Source organism: Larus michahellis, chromosome Z, assembly GCF_964199755.1.
Source record: "Larus michahellis chromosome Z, bLarMic1.1, whole genome shotgun sequence".
NCBI lineage: Eukaryota > Metazoa > Chordata > Aves > Charadriiformes > Laridae > Larus > Larus michahellis.
Window position 1 is genome coordinate 25,191,760 of NC_133930.1, and position 20,956 is coordinate 25,212,715.

The 20,956-nt window shown below is 43.6% G+C and overlaps 1 protein-coding gene across 1 annotated transcript in view; it reads right to left on the reverse strand.

Annotated features, from left to right (window-relative positions):
- Positions 1–3,308: 3,308 nt before the first annotated feature.
- Positions 3,309–20,956, reverse strand: part of CMYA5 (cardiomyopathy associated 5) — a 52,241-nt gene continuing 34,593 nt past the window's right edge. The window contains exons 9-13 of the mRNA XM_074569851.1: positions 18,126–18,270; positions 9,877–10,010; positions 8,999–9,098; positions 7,764–7,940; positions 3,309–6,806 (exon numbers count right to left, since the gene is read on the reverse strand). Coding sequence (XP_074425952.1) covers positions 6,554–6,806; positions 7,764–7,940; positions 8,999–9,098; positions 9,877–10,010; positions 18,126–18,270 — 809 coding nt within the window. The 3' untranslated portion in view covers positions 3,309–6,553. The remainder of the gene's footprint in view (positions 6,807–7,763; positions 7,941–8,998; positions 9,099–9,876; positions 10,011–18,125; positions 18,271–20,956) is intronic.

Below are 20,956 nucleotides of genomic sequence, written 5' to 3' on the forward strand. Positions count from 1 at the left end.
ACAAAAATAAGTCCCTGGTCCTAACATCCAGATATCTCTTTTGCTTGTTCACTCCTTTCTTTGTGCAGTAAAAGTCAGCATCTTCCTTGGCTTAGGACTCTGTAACATCTCCAAGCTTTCACTTCCCTATGCGGACATCCTGCTGTCTGCACATGGGTGGTGCTGGTCATGGATTTGCTGTTTTGTTAGCATCCTCTTGAGGGCTACAGCCACAATGCCTTTTCCTTTAACACATTACTTCACAATCTTTAGTGTCCTCCATAACCACTGCACTGCAGATAAGAGAGCTGCCTTGCAGTTTCAAGATGGTATATGAGCAGAGCATGTGTACCACCTTAAAACACAGATTCTTACCTATAAAAGGCAGGCAACTATTTTAAGCTTGGATAGTTAAAGCCAACCTGTTTAACTCAAGATCAGAACTATATTAATTAAGGGAAGAGTTTCACTAGTGTGAAGATCTTAAATTACTTCTAGTCTTGGTTGAAAAAAGAACACAACAAAACACCAGTGTAAAAGTAGTGACAAAGACAGAGCTCTGTGTAACTGCTCGGGATTTCTTGTAACTCATTTTGCTGTTAGCAGAGATCCCGCTTTTTTTAGAGATGAGGCATACACTACAAAGCAGTTGGAAAGCAAGGTTTCAGTAGCAGAATAACAAATGCTTCCTTACAGTGTACTGGGGAAGAGGACATATTTTTTTTTGCCTGGTAAATTGAATGTGACCTACCTACCTTCATCCTGTTACCTCAAGCAGAAGGTATACCTCAGGCATGATTAAGGCCCAAAGTAAGCTCTTCCAGCATGAACTTTTCTTGCAGCAAAAGCACTGTTCAGATGCACTCTAGCTGCCGTACTCCTTCCTTGAGCGTTTCCAGGGTCCAGCAGCTGTGGAAGAATAACTGGAAGAAAATAGGATGGCATTTTTCCACCATGGAAATGCAGGTGTCCTGGGAATCCTGCACTTCAAGGAATTGTCTGATTTATTGCTCTTTAGTTGCCCAAATGAGTCACATATCAGCAGGTCCAACCTTTTCAGGCTCCACTGAACTTACTGAACGTGTGCAGCAATAACTGCAGTGCCGTGCAGCAAAGCTCAGTCTTGCTGCATTGCAATCACAGAATGTTGCATCAGTTTCTCCTGGAGAAGCATATAATAGAAATATATAGCCCTGAGCAAAAAAGTGCAATTTTTAACTTGGTCTCAGTGACACAATGGGCTTTTTTTTTTTTTTTAACCACCAAGAAACACCCCTGTTTAACTTCCAAAATCTGTTTTCATACTCTAGAGAATAATGCCCTTTCTGTACCTAGGCAGACTATTAGTCTGTGTTCCTGTGCAATTCGCTGCGACTGAACCAGAGAAACCTCTTTACTTATCTCAACACACGTTCTTTGCTTTGCAAGGAAAGCTCTCACTTGGTATGTTAAATACGGATGCAGATTACTTCCTAAGCAGTAGCAGTCATTTAATAGTTATTTGCACTGCTAGTTACACACCTTGCACATAATATTTTTATTAATACGTGTTTCAGACCAAACAAAAGCCTTCACGGGTAAAGAGTGGTAGCCACTGCGGGAGACCAGCAACAACGGATGTGTTGCAGCAGCATGTAAAGCTCCCTCCATTTCTTACTTTTTTTTTCTGAAGGCTGTGCCTCGTTCTACAAGTATAATTTTTCAGTAATTTTCTTCCTTTTAAAGAGACGGCAGGAAGCAGACAGGCACATATCTAAAACACAATTACAGCATTAGGAAAAATAATCTCTATTAATTTTACCTCAAAAAGTAGTTTTCTTCGTGGAGAATACGAAAATAAGAGTTGTGGGACTACGTATGCACTGCGCCTTCTGACGCTGGCTCAGGAAGTGATGTGAGATGGACTTCTACAGCCTCAGCAGGCCAGGCTGTATAAAGGGGTGCTCAGATAAAAGTGTCCTTTTGCCAGCCCCAGCATTAAAAGCCACGCTGGTTTCTTGCCTGCTCAGCAGAAGTCAGTTCTCACCTGTACCTGTTGTGGCTGGTGTTCAGCTCTCCATTCCTCACTCCTCGGTAGCGTGGGACAGTCTGGCAGGTTGAAATTCAACTGACCACTGCATTAAATGGTACATGACAACCTATGGGTGTCTTCCATCTCTGCTTGCAATGCTGTTTCTTCAGGGTTGAGAAAAGTATGATTCAGAAATAGTGTCTGTGTAACACGAGTCCTGAAAAGGAAGGTGTCATTTCTGCACAGACATTTTCCAGAGTGAAAAAAGTGCACTTGAAATGGTGCATTTTCTAACTGTTGACAAAATCATTATGGGTCTGGGGTGAACATCTGCTCCATTCCCTTCCAGGTTGTGCTGCTGTAGGAACTGCACTGTGGAGTGCTCTCTGGTCAGCAAATGCTACTTTCCACTATGGTAGAAAATCGGACAAACTCAACAGGAAAAATGAAGGTACTTTTCTAGTTCAATCTCCCTTCCACAGCACATGGCTGGAACTGGAAGAGCTGCTCTCACTTCCTTGCTGGTCGTATGACTATTTCAGCATACTGCACCTCTTGATAGCTAGTAAATCCATCAGCAAAATGAGAGTAACATAACCATGGTTCCACCACAGAATGTGATTTTTCAAATCCAATTTAAACCTCAACATGGCAGAGGTCCTATTCATTATCCTGAAATGAGGATGATTCAAAAATATCATATTTTCATATTATTCTTAAATGCATCTTTACATACCTATTCAAAACCCTGCAGCGCTAATAGAAACCGTATTTCACGTGTTTGTCGCAGACAATATCACAGCACTGTGGATTTAGCAACAGTTTACTGGTACTGTGCCATACTGGGTTTATGTCTTACAACAGGCTTAGCACTAACACATAATTAAGTTATAGTAGCGTGGAGGGGGAGGTTTTTAATGTACCTGTTTCTAAAATAGGGTGTCACTAGACCATTTTCAGTACGAACAGTTAATTTTCAGTGACATTTCCCTTTTTTAAAAAGATCCAGGACAAGAGCAAAGCGGTGCCTGCATACGCATGTGCTGGGGTTTGCAGACGCATTGCCAACTTCCCCGCCTGATGTCGCATGGAAGCATTGACATTAAACTCTCTCTGGAGCAGAAAGACCTAAGCGAGGTTCGTGGATCAATACCACTGATACTAGCAATACTTCCGTTCAGCACTATTTTGACAGTAGAAATTAATGTTTTTCTTCATACAGTCAGGCCTGTATTCTCATCTCAGTGCACAAGGGTTTGGCGAGCCTAACCTAAAACCTGCTGAAGTGGAAAGAAATCGTTCCTTTTAATGCAATGTATTTCAGATCAGTCCAAATATTTATTAACAATATTCACAGTGTTAGGCATCACCTTTTGTACTTCCATGATGAAAATAAATCCCCAATTACTGGTGAACTCTTTTACAGTTCTTTCTGTAACTCTTAAAATGTATTTCTATGTAATTCTAAGCATGGAATGATGATCAGACATACAGATGTGTACACATACCCCACAACCCTGTCAGCATTTGCACAAAGTCTTAGTTACTATCAGCCAAACTAACTAATATCCTTTGCTGAAAAATAAGTCACGCTGCTTTAAAAGTCTTTCTAAATGCCAAACTCATCAAGTGCAAGAAAAATACAGTGACTGGGAGGGTTTTGTTTTTCTCTTCTCTAGAACAGTTACAAAACATGATGGCCAGAAAAAAAATTGGTGCAACAAGCCTCAAAATCTCAATTCATCTGAATGCAAAATCATACGGACTGCAGTGTACATTCAAGCGCCTATGGACCGTTACCTCCTGGAAAGTGAATTCCGCAACTTGGTGCCACTTTGTGCGCATCAGGCAAGTAAGAGATGACAGCAGATGTAGCTCTAGGCTTCCCAAGGCCAGGAGAGTTTGCACCATGTGTTATAAGCCCTAGCAGCTTAATTGTGGCTTTCAGGATCTGCTTTCCTCACTAGTATAAATTTTCTCCCTCTACTGAATCTTAATTCTTGTATGTTGGTTAGTGTGCACTTTGTTCCATCTCTCCAAACAAGATATTCTGTTTAGGCATTTCTTCATCTGGCGTACCTTACTGCACATCAGATTTAGACATTCAAATCAGTACTGTTTAGGCTTCTTGAGTGACATTTTAAACTTCAAATAATTTATCCAGTTTTCACATAAATGCTAAATACATTTTTTGATACTGCCTAATCTGAAAGCCGAACCTTATACAAAAATTAGCAAGAAAACAGAGTCACGCAGTTTTTCAAATTGTACCGCATATTTCTAAGATTGAGGGGCCTCCAATAAAAACATTTTGCCAAGCTCAAATGTTGCAGTACTGCCTGAGTAATAATGAGTGGCGATAGATGAGGACTTCGCTTTTCATGTTAAAATCTCTATTTACTAATATGCAGTTACCTTCGACAAGGCAATTGCTTCCTGCCTTCATTGAAAAAGCCACCCAAATAATGTCACGTCATTTTGGTCTCCTTCTCACTGGCTGTCCCCTTGGTAGTACCTCACATTGGTGTCCATGAAGCGATCCCACGCTTGGGAAAGCAGTGACCAGGTCGAGGAGAATGCAGGTAAAATGACACCAAAGCTGGGATTTTTCAGGTTATTTCAAAGCGCCACGTTAAGCTCTGGAGACAGCCAAACCTCTGGTAATCTCACTGGCTGTGGGAGCCTGAGGAACTCACTCTGCCAACACCACTGACCTGCCTCTTCATTTGTCACCATCTGCTCTGTTAATTTCCAGCCTGCCTTCCGTCTCCTCCTCCTCCTCCTCAGCTTTCATGATAACGCTACCCTCAACACCTTTTCTGTCTTTCTTTCCCAGTTAATCCTGGACCTTTTTCTTGCCATCCTGCACACCTCTACAAAACACTCGCTTGAGCCAACAGGGCACTGCCTTGCTTTTTCACTCCCTTGTCTCCCAGCAGGGACTGGGAACTGGCATTCTTTAATTGAAATGCCAAAAAGAGCTCTGACTCAAAATAAATGGTCACAGGATCTTGTTTATCTTGCCTCAACCATCCCATCCGAGCCTGCTGTGACAGTGTGGAGTGTGGCTCCTCCGGGACAGCAGGCTAAAGCAGCAAGCCCATGCCTTGGTAGTGTTAAATCATAAACAAAACACCAGCAGCAGGTACCTCCTTTGAGCACAAAAAGCAGACGCTTTCCTGTAACTCATTTAAGTCCTCTCTTCAGAAGCAAACCCTCTCTGTTAGACTCCTGAAATCTGCTTTACTTCAGGGACTACAGCTCTTCAGCTGAGCTCAGAAATGAGTCTGGCAGCGTAGCCCCTGCGGCAGAAATCTCCAGAGCAGGCGCAGCATGAAAAGTGTTGCCCGCCTGCCTTAAGATTAAATTTCCCCCAGCATTCACTGGAGTTCGGCACCATGGGCACTCGTGCATTCAGCCCTTGGGGCAGGCGAGAAGACAGCCATACCACCGATGTGTGAAGTGCTTGGAAAAACGGTTTCAAAAAGCCAAGGGGGAAAATTAGCACCTACCACTCTTCTTGCACCAGCCATTTTTTGCCTGCCTGTGTTGCTGACCCTGAAACACTGCGTCTTGCTGGTGTGGTGCTGGTGTAGATACAGTAGGGAGCAGGGCAGATACAGGAAAATGCCCACAAGCCTGAAATCTGGAGCATCAAATCAGTAAGTGCAAAGGTAAAAAGCCGTGATGGAAAAGGGAGTGATACACAGGGAGGTCGCTGGCAATCAGACATTTCTCTTCGGTCCCAGGTGGCAACGTTCCCTTCACCATTGAAAATACCTAGTCAACAAACTGAGAACGAAAAACACAGTGAAGACTTTTACCACTATTATCAAGTTTCCTCATACATGTGTTTCATGAGTACTTACAGGTACAGATATTTACTGACAGGGTCAGGTAGCTGTCTGCTAGTCTGCTGCGAGCAGGGTAGGTAGGTATTGCATACTCAAACTTTACATGACTGATATGAAGACTAGTCTGGGACTCACTCATTTTGGAAATGTGCAGATTTCTAAGTTTCCAAGTTTTGTTAACTTGTGCATTTGAAGAAAAGCGTTGGCAAACAATAACACAAGATATATTAACCTGCAAAATGGTTCAGATGTTGAAATGTTTGCACTTTTTTCAAACATATTATCTTGGATTTGGGCTCCGACTGTCCTGGCAAATGATGAAATGATGTCTTTCATGTATTGCAGTGAGAGATGCATTTATTTTATACACAGGCTCATCATCAACTTTAAAAAGACAGCTAGCACTGTCACTATTTTCACAGGGAAAGTACATTTCCCCCCCTCTTAATATTCACATCTAATAAGATTTTTTTTTCCCCTCAGAAGTACTGCTGTGTATATCGCTAGGTGCACACTCTATTTGAAGGCGTCGATTTTCTCTCCAGGCTCAGAGTGATTACGTGGCTGAGCACTAACTACTGATGTGGGGGAGAGCTGTGTGCGTGGTCTTCATCAGTGAAGACTAGACATCCCTCCGTGATATCCCCCTTCCCCTCCCTATCCCCTGACACTCTAATTGTCAGTGTTCCTGAGAGTGCGAAGCAAGGGATTAGCTGTGCTTCACAAACTCCGGCAGCTCCATGCCCGTGCGCAGGGTAAGCGCTCCAGCCTTCTCCAGGGCAAAGGCTGGGTGAGCAGCATCAGTGAATTTGTGCCTGATGGCGAACAGCACCAGTCCTCTCTCTGCATTGAAGAACAACAGTCTGCCACCGCTGTAATCCAATAGGATGCCGATCCTGGCCGGGTGTTCTGTCACACGGATGTCGCTCACCACACCGGTGTGAAGAAATCTGTAAAGAAAGCTACAGGAAAACAGAAACCAGAATACAGTGAGCCTCCTCATGGCAATTTGCCAGAAACAATCTACAACTTAATTCCCCCCGATTAACCCAGGTGGCTGCATACAGCAGCGTATCACGTGGCAACAGCATTTTGCTCAGTGCTTAAGCAAAGCTAATGTGGCGTCACTTCAAAGCCCTGCCTGGCATGCTGATGAGCCCTTTCACTTGGTGTCTTTGGACTGTCAGGATAAAAGCAGTCTTGCTGTAATCGTATTCATCTATATCTTTCTTATTACATGTCTTTGTGGAGATTTGAGCATGAGCTCTGCTTTGGCAAAACCCTTTGCATCTCAGATGTTCCATCTAAGTAGTTACATTCATGCATCTGTATGATTTCACACTGGAAGAGCACACTTGTTTAGATCAAGAGCACCTTTAAACTGCTAACAGGGTTTATGCCTTCCAAACCTCCAAGTGGCCTGGCACTGGCTGCTGAAGACAACCCTATTGTCCAGCAGTCCTGCCACAGTGGCAGGTGGGTGCCTGTCACTGTGGAGGACAAGGTAGGAGAAGGCATTCGCTACAGAGGCTTGATGCTTCCTGCAGATGGATGTAGATTCTAAAAAGACTGCATTTATGGAAATAAATACACTTGCTGGGATTTTGTGAAGCAGTTCAGGATATGAGCCTGGAATAACAAAGCAGTGGCAAAAGGGTTTTTTAAGTTTTATTCACTGGCTGGGTGAAGGGCAGTAAATTGGTCTGTTTGAGATGAATTTTATTTCTTAAGGTGCTTTATAAGATCTTTTAATTAAAAGCAAGTCTAAAGTTCCTTTGTAGTTGTCCTTTTCTTGTTACCCAAATTTACAGAAAGCAGGCAGCCAGGTCCTTTCTGCTGTCTTGATTCTTGAAGCTGGCCAGCTTTATTTACCTGAAGGGCAAGTAACTTCCCAAGCAGCTAGACTGATTCAGCTTTACCTGGTTTGTGTAGGACAGCACCGCATACACCAGGAGGTATCACTCAGCCCCAGGATGCTGCTCCGTGGTGTTGCCTCGTAGCAAATCCCAATCCTGTAGCTTCTGCAGGCAGAGACAACGGTTTCCCAGTAATGACGTCCCTGAGCAGGCAGCAGTTCACCCAGGACTGAAGCAATCCTGTTTGTGGAAGGGGTGTACAGTAAAGTGAGTGTGGTGGTAGACCAAGCACATTGTGATATTTCTTATAACCATGTCATGCAGCTGCATCTAAAATTACTAATGGATTCCACTCTGTTGTTCTAACTGCAGGGTTTTATCGAAGATTTGAATGTCGTCACTGACAGTCATTTCATCTTTGCACTGAGATGGACTCATCTTGAGGACTGATAGAGCAGCTTTACTCAAAATTATATGAAGCTAAGAAAAGGTGGGGAAGGTGACTTAGAAGACAAAAAAGACCTCAAATTTAGCAATTTAGCAGTATTTTTCAAACTAGGAAACATGGCTTTTTAAAGTAGACACAGTGGCAAACATCTTGTGTGTATTCAGCTGTAACAGTAAAAAAAGGTACATATACCAGTAATATCTCATTACCTTTTAAGAAGTCATATCAGTATGGCACAACTTAAACAAGTGGACCTGTGCTTGTGATGGGGCTAATATCAGTATGTCGAAACAAAAATCATGTTTGCAATGGATGTAGATAGCCTGGTACAACTGTTCTAACATATCCCAGGAGCCCTTCTGAGTTCTCCAAAGCCACAGATGCTTTGGAAAATGTTACCAATAATGTCCTCGGTAGAGGAGCAAAGTAAAAGCATGGATTATTTCTACCCACAATATTTTCAAAGTTAGCCCACAAATCTGGTCTTCTCAGGGCAGCAACAAGTTGCTTTGAGACTGAAGTGCTTTGAAGGATTAAGCAGTTACCATGGACTGTGGCAAAGCCAACAGTCCCAGTGCATACCCCTGCCTTTGACTTTCTGGAGGTTCCTCAGTGCGACATCAAACTCTTCCCAGCACCTACACCAATGCTGCTACTGGCTTTATTGAGATATTGCAGTGACTGAAAGAGGGGTCAATCACACAATGTCCAGGGGCTACATGGCTGAAATGATTCAGTTGTTCTACAAAATTGGTTAGTGCCATGTGAAAGCTACCTATAGGCAAAAATAAAGAGTGAGGGACCCATCCTGAACCCGCAGGGTGGCCATGCTCTTCATGCTGGTACTCACCCAGTGAATTTGGCTTTCTCAGGAAGGCGGATCACCGTTGCATTGGAGGAGATTTGCAAAGCGGGATGCGCTGTGTCACTCAGCAGGCGAAACCGAGTTCCTGGTACCATTCAAAACAAAGATACACCAGTTTTGCAAGGCTGGCAATGTTAACACGAGCTGAATCATAAAAAATTAAGCAACAATTACTGCCATCTTAGCTGGACAGAGTTGAGTTTGCTGGCAAACAGAAGCATCAGAATATTGGGTGCAAGTGCAAGGACTCTCCCAAGCTATGCCTGACTGGGATGGCAGTTCATTATTCAGAAATGTGTCCAGGCGACAAAAAAGTCTTCAGTATTTAAGAAGGTTGAATAATTTTCAATTAACTGCTTTTTCAAAATAGCAAATTTGAATTTTCAGCGTGGTTTGGAAGAACCATACATAATTTAACACTGTCTGGAAACCTTAAAGCTTAAATCATCCACAACATTTTAAAGCTGCTCTGCATGCTTCCTCATCCCTGAACCCCAAAGTCCATAAGTTTTTAATTGCGGGGTTTTTTAAAGATCATTACATCTTTTTTCAGAATATGCTCCGCCAAGCTCAAGCAAACTGAGGTGCCTGAAGAATATTTAATCATTTCATAATTCTGACAGAATTAAACGTTTTTGCTTCTGATGTCACAACAGTTTTACGTTGACATAAATCTACCAACTTCAAGAGAAGTTGTTCCTGATTGTGCTAATTTTAAGCACACTAAATACAATCCCTTTCATGTCAATAACTTTCTTACTCCCATACTGGAAATTTCAGTTACGACTTCTGCAGGAAAATGCCATCTTTGTCTGCTTTGCCCCTCAATCCCATTGTTTTGACATCAGAAAATTGTGATCTACCTTTAGTTGAGATGAGAGCTGCTTCACTTTGTTCACTTGTCCCAAATGGGTTGACAGCCCTCAAGTAGAAGAAATAGTTCACATTGGGCTCCAGGGATACTTTCAGTTCAGGTCTCTTTATACCAGCAAAAGATCTGCAAATTTTGAAGATTTTCGTATGTGAAAATGTATGCAGATATCGAAACCAGGAAAGAATAATTTATGCAAACAGTTAAGCCACCTAACAGTATTGTTGACTACTGAAACAACAGGCACCATAGAGAAACTCCAAATGGGAAAGGCAAACACTGTTTTCACAAATAACTGGGTTCCGTAGGAGCTTTGGCATTTTACTTGAGGGAACATCCTTACTTCGTCTGACAAACTTTCAAGCCTTTGTTCTTGTACCACCTTCTCACTCAGAGCAGTCATTTGGTGTAACGCTCACTTCATGTTCATTTTGCAGCATAAGTCATCACATACATAAAATGCACGCAGCACAGAATCAAATTCTCATCCGCCTCCTGTAAAAAGGCTGCATTACAAAATGAACAAGCTTCTGAAGAAAAAAACTCCTTCCAATTAATTCAGCTGCCTGACAGTGAAAGTGCTTGTTGTGTTCATACTGATCCAAAAGAATAGACACCCTTACCTGAGACCGCACAGAAACCGTGCACTTCTTATTATGAACTCCTCGCTCACAAATTGTTCTTCAACAAAGTCTTGGCTCTGTCTCCCTCACGGTGCTGTACACTCTAACAGGCTGGTTTTGCAAGAGGCAGCAGCAGGGGAACTGCCTTTGCACAGTGCCCTCAGTGCTTTGACTAAGTCTCCCCTTTGTGGTGCATCAAAAGCTCCATCCCTCACATCCTCCACTGCTGATATCTTGACACACGGCAGGAAAGCGAGAGTCAGCACCCACTCAATCTGCTTCACAGGCACTTTGAAGTGCCAGTGAAAGTACTTTGGATGGCTAGAAAGATGCCGATTTTATTTTCTGTATTGTCAGGAGTATGAAAGATTGACTTAACAAATTCTCATACACCGAATCCTGATTTTCTTCATTTTTGCCTCATATGATAACGGCAAAGCCAGACAGTATTTATCCACCGCATTGTACGCCTGCAGGTAAAGACTGTTTATCTATATAAATTAGATAATTTCCCCCCAGAAATGCTTATAGGAATCTTCAAGGTAAGTATTTAAATTTTCAAGTGTAATGCAGGTCTTGCAAGATGACCCCCCTCTCCTCCACGTTAAAAGGCGATAACCTCGGTAGTGTGAGGAAGGGCTGAACGCAGGACTCTTGCTCTGCTCTCCAGCAAATTCACGAACAGGAGACATGCCTTTGGAGACCGTGCAAGGCACTTTCCCTTCCACCTCAGGTTTGAGAATGGAGCCCAGGAAGGTCTCCCTCTGCCAGGTAGTGTCTCTATGGGGAGCTAGATTAAACAAATTACCCTTTCCATCACTAATTACTGTGGCCCCAGAGGAGGTAAGGCAGGCAAATCAGCAGTCAGATCAGATCACTGCTATTCATTTGTAGTGACTGTTTTTCCACATATGTCCCACCAGAGAGCAGTATAATCTGAAGAATAATCCGTGTTTATCCATAAGGATTTTTCACATGCCTGCCTCTGCTGCATTTACCACATAAAGGTAAAATCCCACAGCCCCCCCGCCCAAAATTCCTGCAAACACCACATAAAGCTCTCCATCTAGGAGAATGGCATCCTGAGGAAAGACTGGTGCATCATCCTTATTAGTTTGTAACAGGTATTTCGTACTGACAGCTGTCATTAAAAAAGTGTTTGAAAGCATTGAGAAAAAATACTGGGTGCTCCTGTGATTTTTTTTTCTATTTGAAAGAATTTCAGGGAGTTTGGAGCCATTTTAATGCTGGGACTGCTGCAGTAAACAAACAGAAGCGGTTTGCCCAAACATGGTAGCAATTGCATGGTTTGCTTCACCCTCGTGACTAACCAAATTCCCAACCACGAGAGCACTTCAGCAAGGCACTGGGAGTTCGTCAGGCTGGTCCGTTCTTACTGAAAGGTTCAGGGAAGAGGTGCAACTTGATGAGTTGCCTGGTGAGAACCTGGGATCTTTACACTTGAAAGAGGAAAAAGGCTCATTTGAGCCTTTGAAAAAGGAAAGATGAGCAGGAGAAAAATACAAAATGGGAACTGGGCAAGGAGGCAAATATAAAAGAAGTGAGAGAAAGGAAAATAAGGATGGAAGCAGGGGCATGGGAAAAGAAGTGGGCACCTAAGCTTTGAAGAAATTTGTCCATGCTTCCTAGACAAGTCTCACCCAATCTGTTCCTTGAAAGCACCATCCTGACATTTTTGGTGTGAATCTGCAGCACAAACCACTAGAAAGAAGTTTTGGGCCAACAGTTACAAGTGAGATGAAGGGAGGATACGCTAAGCTATTCATCAGAAGCTGTTTGTGGCAACATGTAGACCAATGTGCCTTAAGCACAGTGATGCCCTCTACACGGGTCTTTCTTCTATTTTCTGGAAAATGCCATGTAAGTTAACGTCCTTCCAAAGATCTCCTTTTCCAGTACGTGCTTTTACCTGATGGCTAGTTAATAAAATCCAAAATTGTTTCTAAATCCAAGTAGTCAGGTACATTTTCTGTGAGCTACCAATGTGCCCTTGTGGCCAAGGAGGCCAATGGTATCCTGGGGCGCATTAGAAAAGGTTATCCTCCCCCTCTACTCTGCCTTGGTGAGGCCATTTCTGCAGTACTGGAGTCCAGTTCTGGGCTCTCTAGTTCAAGAAACACAAGGAACTACTGGAAAGAGTCCAGTGGAGGGCTATGAAGAAGATCAAAGGACTGGAGCACCTCTCTTAGGAGGAAAGGCTGAGAGACCTGAGTCTGTTTAGCCTGGAGAAGACTGAAAGGGTGCCAGGTGTCAGGAGGTGTCAGGAGGATGGGGCCAGACTTTTTTCAGTGGTGCCCAACAACAGGACAAGGGGCAACAGGCACAAACTGGAACACAGGAAATTCCATCTCAACATGAGGAAAGACTTCTTTACTTTGAGGGTGGCAGAGCACTGGGACAGGCTGCCCACTGAGGTGGTGGAGTCTCCATCTCTGGAGACATTCAAAACCTGCCTGGACACGTTCCTGTGCAACCTGCTCTAGGTGACCCTGCTTTGGCAGGGGGGTTGGACAAAATCTCCAAAGGTCCCTTCCAACCTCTACCATTCTGTGATTCTCATGTAATAAGTAGACCTGGGATATTCGTATTTTGGCATCTGGATCCTAGAGCCTGGGTATTCAGAAAAGAGTTTGGGTCCAGTCAAATACAAAATAGGGTCAGCCATCAAAGTTCAGACTTGGGGCTCTTTCAAATCTGAAATTCTCCACATCAGAATTTGGTTGCACATTTAAATCTGAAAGCAATAGCATGCCTCTTTTCAATTGCAACAGTGAGACAGAAAACTCTGGACTTTGAGCAGATCTGGTCAGTAAAACAGCGATCAGATTTTCGAATAGCATTCTCTGCTTGGTAATCTATTTTAGCCAGCTTTAAGCTGCCTAAGAATAAGAGCCCATAAATTTCAGCTAAGATTAAGGCTTAAAAAACAGTCCTACTGTTGCCAACTAATAAAACAGAATATGCCAACATGAAGGAAATTCATTTGCCACGCTCTGAGCCAGCTCCAAGCTCACAAGAGGCTGCGTGCAGGGAAGAAACAGATCTTGCTATCGCCTCTCTTTCTGTTTAGAGGACACAGTGAAGGGGGAAAGTGAATACTGAGGGCTCCCCAGCAACCAGTGTAGTTTGTCATGCTTCAGGTTGACCCTGCAATCAGTGATAAAAAAGCAAGGATGAAGAGAAGGTGTCATTACAGCTTAGTTTACAGCATACAGGTTATGCGTAGGAGAAGAGAATGGAAAACGCATCCTGACTGTGTTGGGGGAAAGCCTGTTTCATTTCCAAGTTCTTGTAAGCCCCATTGCAGCTAGATCTTCCTCAAGCTCACCTAAAGTATTGAACTCTGTAATTTTGGTAATGAAAGAAAGAGAAATCCACCTACAACATTTTTTATGTCAGCTATTTTATCCTTTAAATACACCTGCCCATTTTATAGGTGGTTGGAAATGTAATAATATTATTACCAAAGCATCCTAGACTTTAGCCTAAATGGTATCATATTTGCACTGTCCCCACAACATCTTGATATCATGATACCAAATTCAGTGCATAAAAATTCAAGAAATATTTGAAGTTAAATATTTTTATAAGAGGAATCTTTAAGTCTCAAAAGCCAGTCTCCAAATTTCATCTATGTGATATTCAAAGCACAACAGAAAGGAGTTACATGTTTCCTCACCTTAAAATTGCCAATGAATATTATCGTGGCAGTTGTCTGTTAAAGCTATGATTTTCCTGGGTTTAGGGAAATCTGATGCTGTGTTTTGATGCATGTTTCTCCCATCATCTTCCTCATTTATTTCAAGGAAAAGTCTAGAGGATAATTTTTAATATGGCATGAACCCAGCAAATGATATGCCTAGCAGTGATTCAGAACGCCCTCTGTGCCGTAATTGCCTTCTCCGCCCCCAAGATCCCACTGAAACAGCACCTCCAGACCTGTGCTGGTACCACCGATGTGCAGTTAGCGCTGAATGCATGCAAGCTTCTCAAGATACGCGTGGAAGCACACAGAAGGGTTGTACCATGGGTGGATAAAAGCTCTTGAAGCTAAAAATAAAGAACAAATAGCTCTGAGTTTGCTGACAGCTGTGCTGCATGTTTCCTTTCCTCTCCCCTGTCCCAGCTCTGGTTGTCGTGGTGTTAGATCACCAAAGTACCACCTGCAACGGTCCTCATTGCTATCTCAGATGCCAAGCATAGCACAGGCAGAGGGGAGGAAGATTCCGTATTTTCCGCACCTTGTTTCCTGAGCTGGCAGGACAGTCACATGGGCAATGCAGCAGGAGGGAGGCTTGCTCCCCTTTTTCCAGCAGTAGACCTGCTCTATGGCTAGATGGAAAATTTTGGTCACTAGCAGAGCACTGGCAAGCAGAGCCTTGCACTGGCAGAGCGGATGACAGTCACTTCCACTCTTATGAACTCAGTGCATACTGTACTAATTTCTGCCTCCCTGAGTCTTACAGATTTCTCATTATGTGATACATGGTTTCCATCTGAACAGCCCACACACCTAATCCCTGGACTACATTTCTTGCAGTTTTCCATCTTCCACCCACAGCTCCATTGACTTCTCAACACAAAGAGGCTGAACGGTGAGAAAATAGCAGAGCTCTGGAAACTGAAAGAAACATTTCAAAGCCTCATAAAGATTCTGGAAACAGAATCAACCCAGGAAGGAGCTTTAAAACCACAGCATCAGGCTAGGGACTCATTGTTGCAGAAGATTTAAGACAGTTTTAAACAAAACTATGTTCCTCAGGTGGCAAGCTGGCAAGGAGAGAGAACCCAAAGGGGAAAATATAGATTTTTTTTTAATGGTATTCAGAAGGTAACTTTTAATGAGGATTTATTTCCAGACATTTTTCACATTTTCTCCCTGGAGAGCTGGGACTGATCCAGGACTGCTCTGAGGATCTCCTTGGAGACATTCAAAAGCCGCCTGGGCAACTAGCTCTAGGTGGCCCTGCTTGAGCAGGGGGTTGGACCAGATGACCTCCAGAGGACCATTCCAACCTCAACCATCCTGTGATTCTGTGACATGCTGAAGGCTACAGGGTCGAGCCCAGACCAAGGGCTCCACACACATCTCCGGCTGTTAAATGGGGACATTTCTCCCTGCCTGCTTCCTTGGTGGTATCCCTTGTCTTGGATGAGCTCCCAGAATAACATGTGCAAAAGCAGCCTTGTGGGATGGGACCATACCGCTTTCTCCAGGACTTCCTTTGGATATCCTTCTCCCACCTGTGCTTTCCCATTGTGCCCCCAGCAGCAGTTGTATGAAATTTCCAGGGTTGCTGAGAAACGTGTTTGAACTCCCAGCCAGGGTCTGGGGAATCACTCAACTACAGGGCCACTGCAAGCATGAAAGACACAGGCTGTCTGTCCAAAGGCTCCACATTTGCCTGGTCCCCAGGACGAGTGTTGCTCAGGAAACCTGTGAAGGACAAACTCCAAGCTTTCAAGGAAAGCAACCAGCAGAAAATACAGCATTTCCAGGCCAAAATGCTCCAGACAAGTTTTATTCCACCTGACATATGTTCCTAACATAGGAACTTTAAGCTCCCTAAGGTACTTCCAGAAGGCAGCTTCTCACTATGTCAGCTACATAAGGAATTGATTTCTAGTCCTAACTAGCACCTTGGGGCCCTTGGATAGGAGCAATACAGGCAGTATGTTCCACATACCAGTGGGCTCTTTTTTCCTTGGTTTGATGCAAAAAATTAAATAGAAATCTTAAAAAAAACACTCCATCACCAAAACATCATGTGCCATTATAGAAGCTGTTGAGGTTAATCTGAGGGGCTGTTTTTGGAAAAGGAAAGAGGGGCATTGCTTTGAGGGAAAATAAGTGTTAAAATATGGTCTTTGACGCTGTAAAAAGAGGTCAGAGCCCTTCTACAAATACAGAAATTTAAACTGCAGCAATTCTGAGAAAATTCATGATTTTGTCCTGTGGGAATTTTTCACACTTGTCACAGTAAAAGGCCAGCTTCTTCCCACAGGAAAGTCAAAAAGTCAGATGTGACTCAGTATAATTATAAACATGTTAGATTTTGCACAAGCTCACTTGAGAAAGGGAATGGGTCAGTTCTGGCAGCTTTTTGCCACAGTTATCACCACACAAGCAAACTGCTTGTTGTTATCGACACCTCACTCACAGATTGCAGAAAACAGCACAGTTTCTGGTTCAGTTTTGATAAAAAGAGGCAATTCCAGTTAACAGCAAAGAAACTCTAGGGTAAACACACAGCACAGGTTTTGGGAGCAGCTACATTATCCCTGACCAACAGTGACTTTGACAGGTTGACAGGGGCCTGATGGCCTCGTGAAATATGTATGAAACAGAACAGGTCATGGCTGTCCTCTGAGACATAGGGGAGCTGGACAAGACCTCTTCTTGATTACATTAACACAGCCCACTGGTACCGCATGGAAAAAAAGGTCTCCCAACCCCGCAGAAGGTTTTTATTTCAATTTTTAGCCTACTTTTGTAAGGAGCAAGGCATGCACAATTTCACTGTCGTACTGGTTTACTAGGAAAACTGTGAAACCCTTAGTCCACTTAACGAATTCTGACTGCAAGGGGTGGAGCTGTTCCCTCTCTGTCGCATCTCCATGAAGTCCATGTGAGCTAGCCCCCAGGTGAAGACCCTGATAAGGCTGCCCAGGAGGTGAACACAGACAAACTCAGCAGGGCTGAGGCTCTTCCACAAGGTTCCATATGGTAAGTCACCCCCCCACCTCCCAAAGCTTCTCAGACCTCTGCAACTGTATTTTGCTGGAACATTGTCATTGTTTTTAAAAAAACAAACAAACAAAAAACCCCAAGCCCCAGGGACATACAGAGCACCACATCATTTTCTCTGCATTTCAACACAGTGCACAGTTTCACGGCTCAGTGGTGCCTACGCCGCTCCCTGCTTTTTCCTCTGTGCAGCACAGACTTAGTGTAGGTGAAACCAGAGAGGGTCTGGCACAAGCAGACCCCATCCCCAGTGTCAAAGCTGCTCTTTGAGTTGCTCTCTGAACCCTGTGGCATGCCTGCAGAGCCGGGCAGCGCTGGGCTCAGATGTGCTTTGGGAGGGCTCTGCCCACACACAGAGACAGATGGGTCAACAACATTACCGGGACCCTTGTATCACCCTCCCTATGCCCCAAGATGGCTCCTATCTTCTTCACCACAAAGCAGAGAGCAATCTGTGCCGGGCAGTTCCATCCTACTCCCTGCTGTGGAGCTCAGCTGCCCTCCCGTGCCCTGCCTGGGGCCATGGCAGCTGTGGGGCAGCGACTGCTTCCCCAGCCAGCACACCCCTGCGACTTCTGGTTGATTGCAGACAGCACAACGTCTCCAGGGTTTTGGCCCCAAATGAAAGGGATTGCCCAGTTAAGCAGAACAAAAAGGAAGTATTTTTGTGTGTCAGCCTAATCTCATAGATTAGTGCCTGTCCTGTAAATTCCTCAGCAGGCAGAAGCTGATTTCTTCCTTGTGTGGTTGAAGGCTGAATAATCTCTTGCATAACGACACACAGTCTGCGGGACACTCATTAGTGGCTGCCTAATCCGACTGAGTGGCGCTCGCGACCGCAGCACTGACCTGAGACCCTCTCCTTCTGGCGAGTGCTGTCGGCAGTACTCCAGGGTGAAGGACTCAGCCGACACCGAGCCGGCGCGCCAGCGGATGGTGGCCGTGTCCCAACACACCATGCAGTCCTCAGCCTTGATGGTGGGGACAGCGGGCGCTGGGGACACAAGGACACATTAGTTGTACCGCAAGGAGGGCGCCAGCAGCTGGCGGGGGATGCTCACGACAGAAAGGAAGAATCACCTCCCTCAAACCCCATAGGATAGTCAGTGTTGCCCATCCAGCAATGACTTTTTGCTTGTTTTTGTTTTGCTTGTTTGTTTGCTTGTACATTGGGTGGGGGGAAACACGCTGGGAAAGTCACTGTGAATGTTTGTACATTTCTGCACATTCATAAAATATCTGTGTAGATTTTTGTGCCTTTCCTTTACCACATTTTCCTCATTTCTGCCAGACTTCAAGGAGCAGAGCACCAAGGCAGTACTGCCTACAGCCCTCCCTGCATCACCTCAATCCTGTCCTCAGCATCCCTGCATGAACTGCATCAGAAACAAATGTGCTGCTGCAGAATTGATGGGGAGATGCTGACTTTCTGCTTAATTATGTCCTGTTTATTTTTGCAACGCTAACATTTGGTCCCGTAATTTCTCTTTTCTAGAGCCTCAGTTTAAGAACTACAGGCCCAACTGCAAGACAGAAAACTGAATGTAATATAGAGCACTGAATGCAAGTAATCAAAAGCTATTGTGTGAAACTGCACATCCAACATCACAGGCTGAAAATGGATTAGTAGTATTCACTTGCTCTTTCCCTTTCCAGGGAACAGTAACATAAACAAACCTTACGACCTGTTGTTGAAACTCATAGACATGGTCTTAATACTAATCCTTAAAAGAAAGGTTAGTAATTAAAAAAAAGGTCCTGGAAAACTATTTTGTTTTTAAAGACATTGTGTCCCAAATAGGAGGCCTAAAACAAAAGCAGAAATTAGATAATTTTATGACAAGATAATCTTATAGAACTGCAACTAGCATTGCAGATGCATTCTGTTTTGTAAGAAAATTAATTTTTTATTAGTAGAAAAGGAAAGAAAGACACCTCAAAGTATTATTGATTTCCTGGTTTAGTGAAAATCAGGATGTTAGCAGTTCAGGTTAAGATGTACTTGATATTTTACTGCAGAAACAGCTAATCTAGGTATTCAGCAGAAGAAAGAATCTGTGGGATAGACTGTCATCTGGTAATACGTCTGTGTAGCTCCCTTAGCAATAATCTCTTAATTCTCTTCTGACATATTTGATTATTGTCTGTTTTTAAATGCATCTGCTTCTAAAGAATGAAAAATTAATAGCTAAATCCCCTAGTACCTGCATTCAGCAACTAACACACATACCCATGTTTATGTATGTGCAAATGATATGTCACACGACATCAGGCATTTTTTTCTTTATCTGAAATTATCTGTCTCAAGAGTAGATAGGGTCAGCATACCAGAAAAAGTTGTTACTGTGCTTCTGAGATTTTTTTAACAAACTAACTGCAGGTAGAATATATATCTGATTTCCAGGTAATATTCCAGCACTCATATAAGTGATATTACAAGAGGCAAACAGCCAAAAAGGTTAAGTTCTTACTCTGTTCCTCGGATACAGGTTGAGAATCACATAGGTTTTGAACAACAGAAGATAATGCATTCACTCCTATGTCTTTAGGGTTGCAAAGAGCCTTCATCAGTTGAAACTGTTTGATCAGTTTCAGACAGACAGGGAGGAGGAGGCGGGTAGAGGGATACTCGCTGCCTTCAGCATCATTCCCTCACAGAAAATACTGCTTGGAAACAGCATGTTCCCCAGGGGAGGAGAGGACAGGCTGTGAGTTCGGGAGGTGGAGGAGCAGGAGATGGGAGGTACTGGGGGGATGCTGCAGGAGCAGCACACACAACTCCCCAGACCCGCTGCCACCTCCATGGGCGCACTCCTAACAGGGAAACGTCGGGGCTCCCAGCACCCGGAGAGGCACAGCTTTGATCCACCATTAACGTGTTTGTTCCCGTAACTGCATATACTAGCAAATTATTTTCTTGTATGTGCCAACTTTTAATCTGAATGACTAAAAATAAACTCTCTAAATTTTTGTTCCTGGGTCCATTGGGCTACTTGAAGAACCAAAGTATTCCAGCTTTATATAAAAGTAGCTGGGGTCACACTGAAGAACTGGTTTCCATTACTGGTGCTCATCGTTCTGCCTCTGATGTTAAGAGGATGCACTGGTTTTGCATCAGTCAGCGCTCAGCACTGTCCCCACAAGTCCATCTGGGCTCAGTGCACCCCACCGGGAGTTCACCTCAGCTGAGGGAAGGTGTTTAATGAGCCTTTATTTGATCTAGTTTGTTTTCTTAAAGAAACAGGCCAAAGGAAGGCATCAAAGACTCGAGGAAATTAACTTCTTCAGAAGGCTTCAGTTTGGGGAAAAAGAATGGTGAGCCTAATGCCAAAAGGCAAAGACAGTTCTTAAAAATAACAGCTTCAGAGAGATGAGAACCCCTTTTTAAATTATGATTTATTAGCTAGAAATAACTCATTATTTTTTGACTGTTTTGCAGAATTCTGCACCGTGCTCACAATTAAATTGTTGAAGCGATAAAATTTGAATTTCTACTTTGAATTCTCTGGAAAATAATTTTGCTAAAGTTATTAATAGCAAATTGAATATCAAGGAGAATTTTCAACAAATGTGAAGTCTAGTGGATTAAGAAAAAGACTTCAAGCTGCAGTTGCTGCCAAGTGATTTCAACAATACACTCAGTGTTGTAAAGACTTATTTCACCACAAAATTGTTAAATA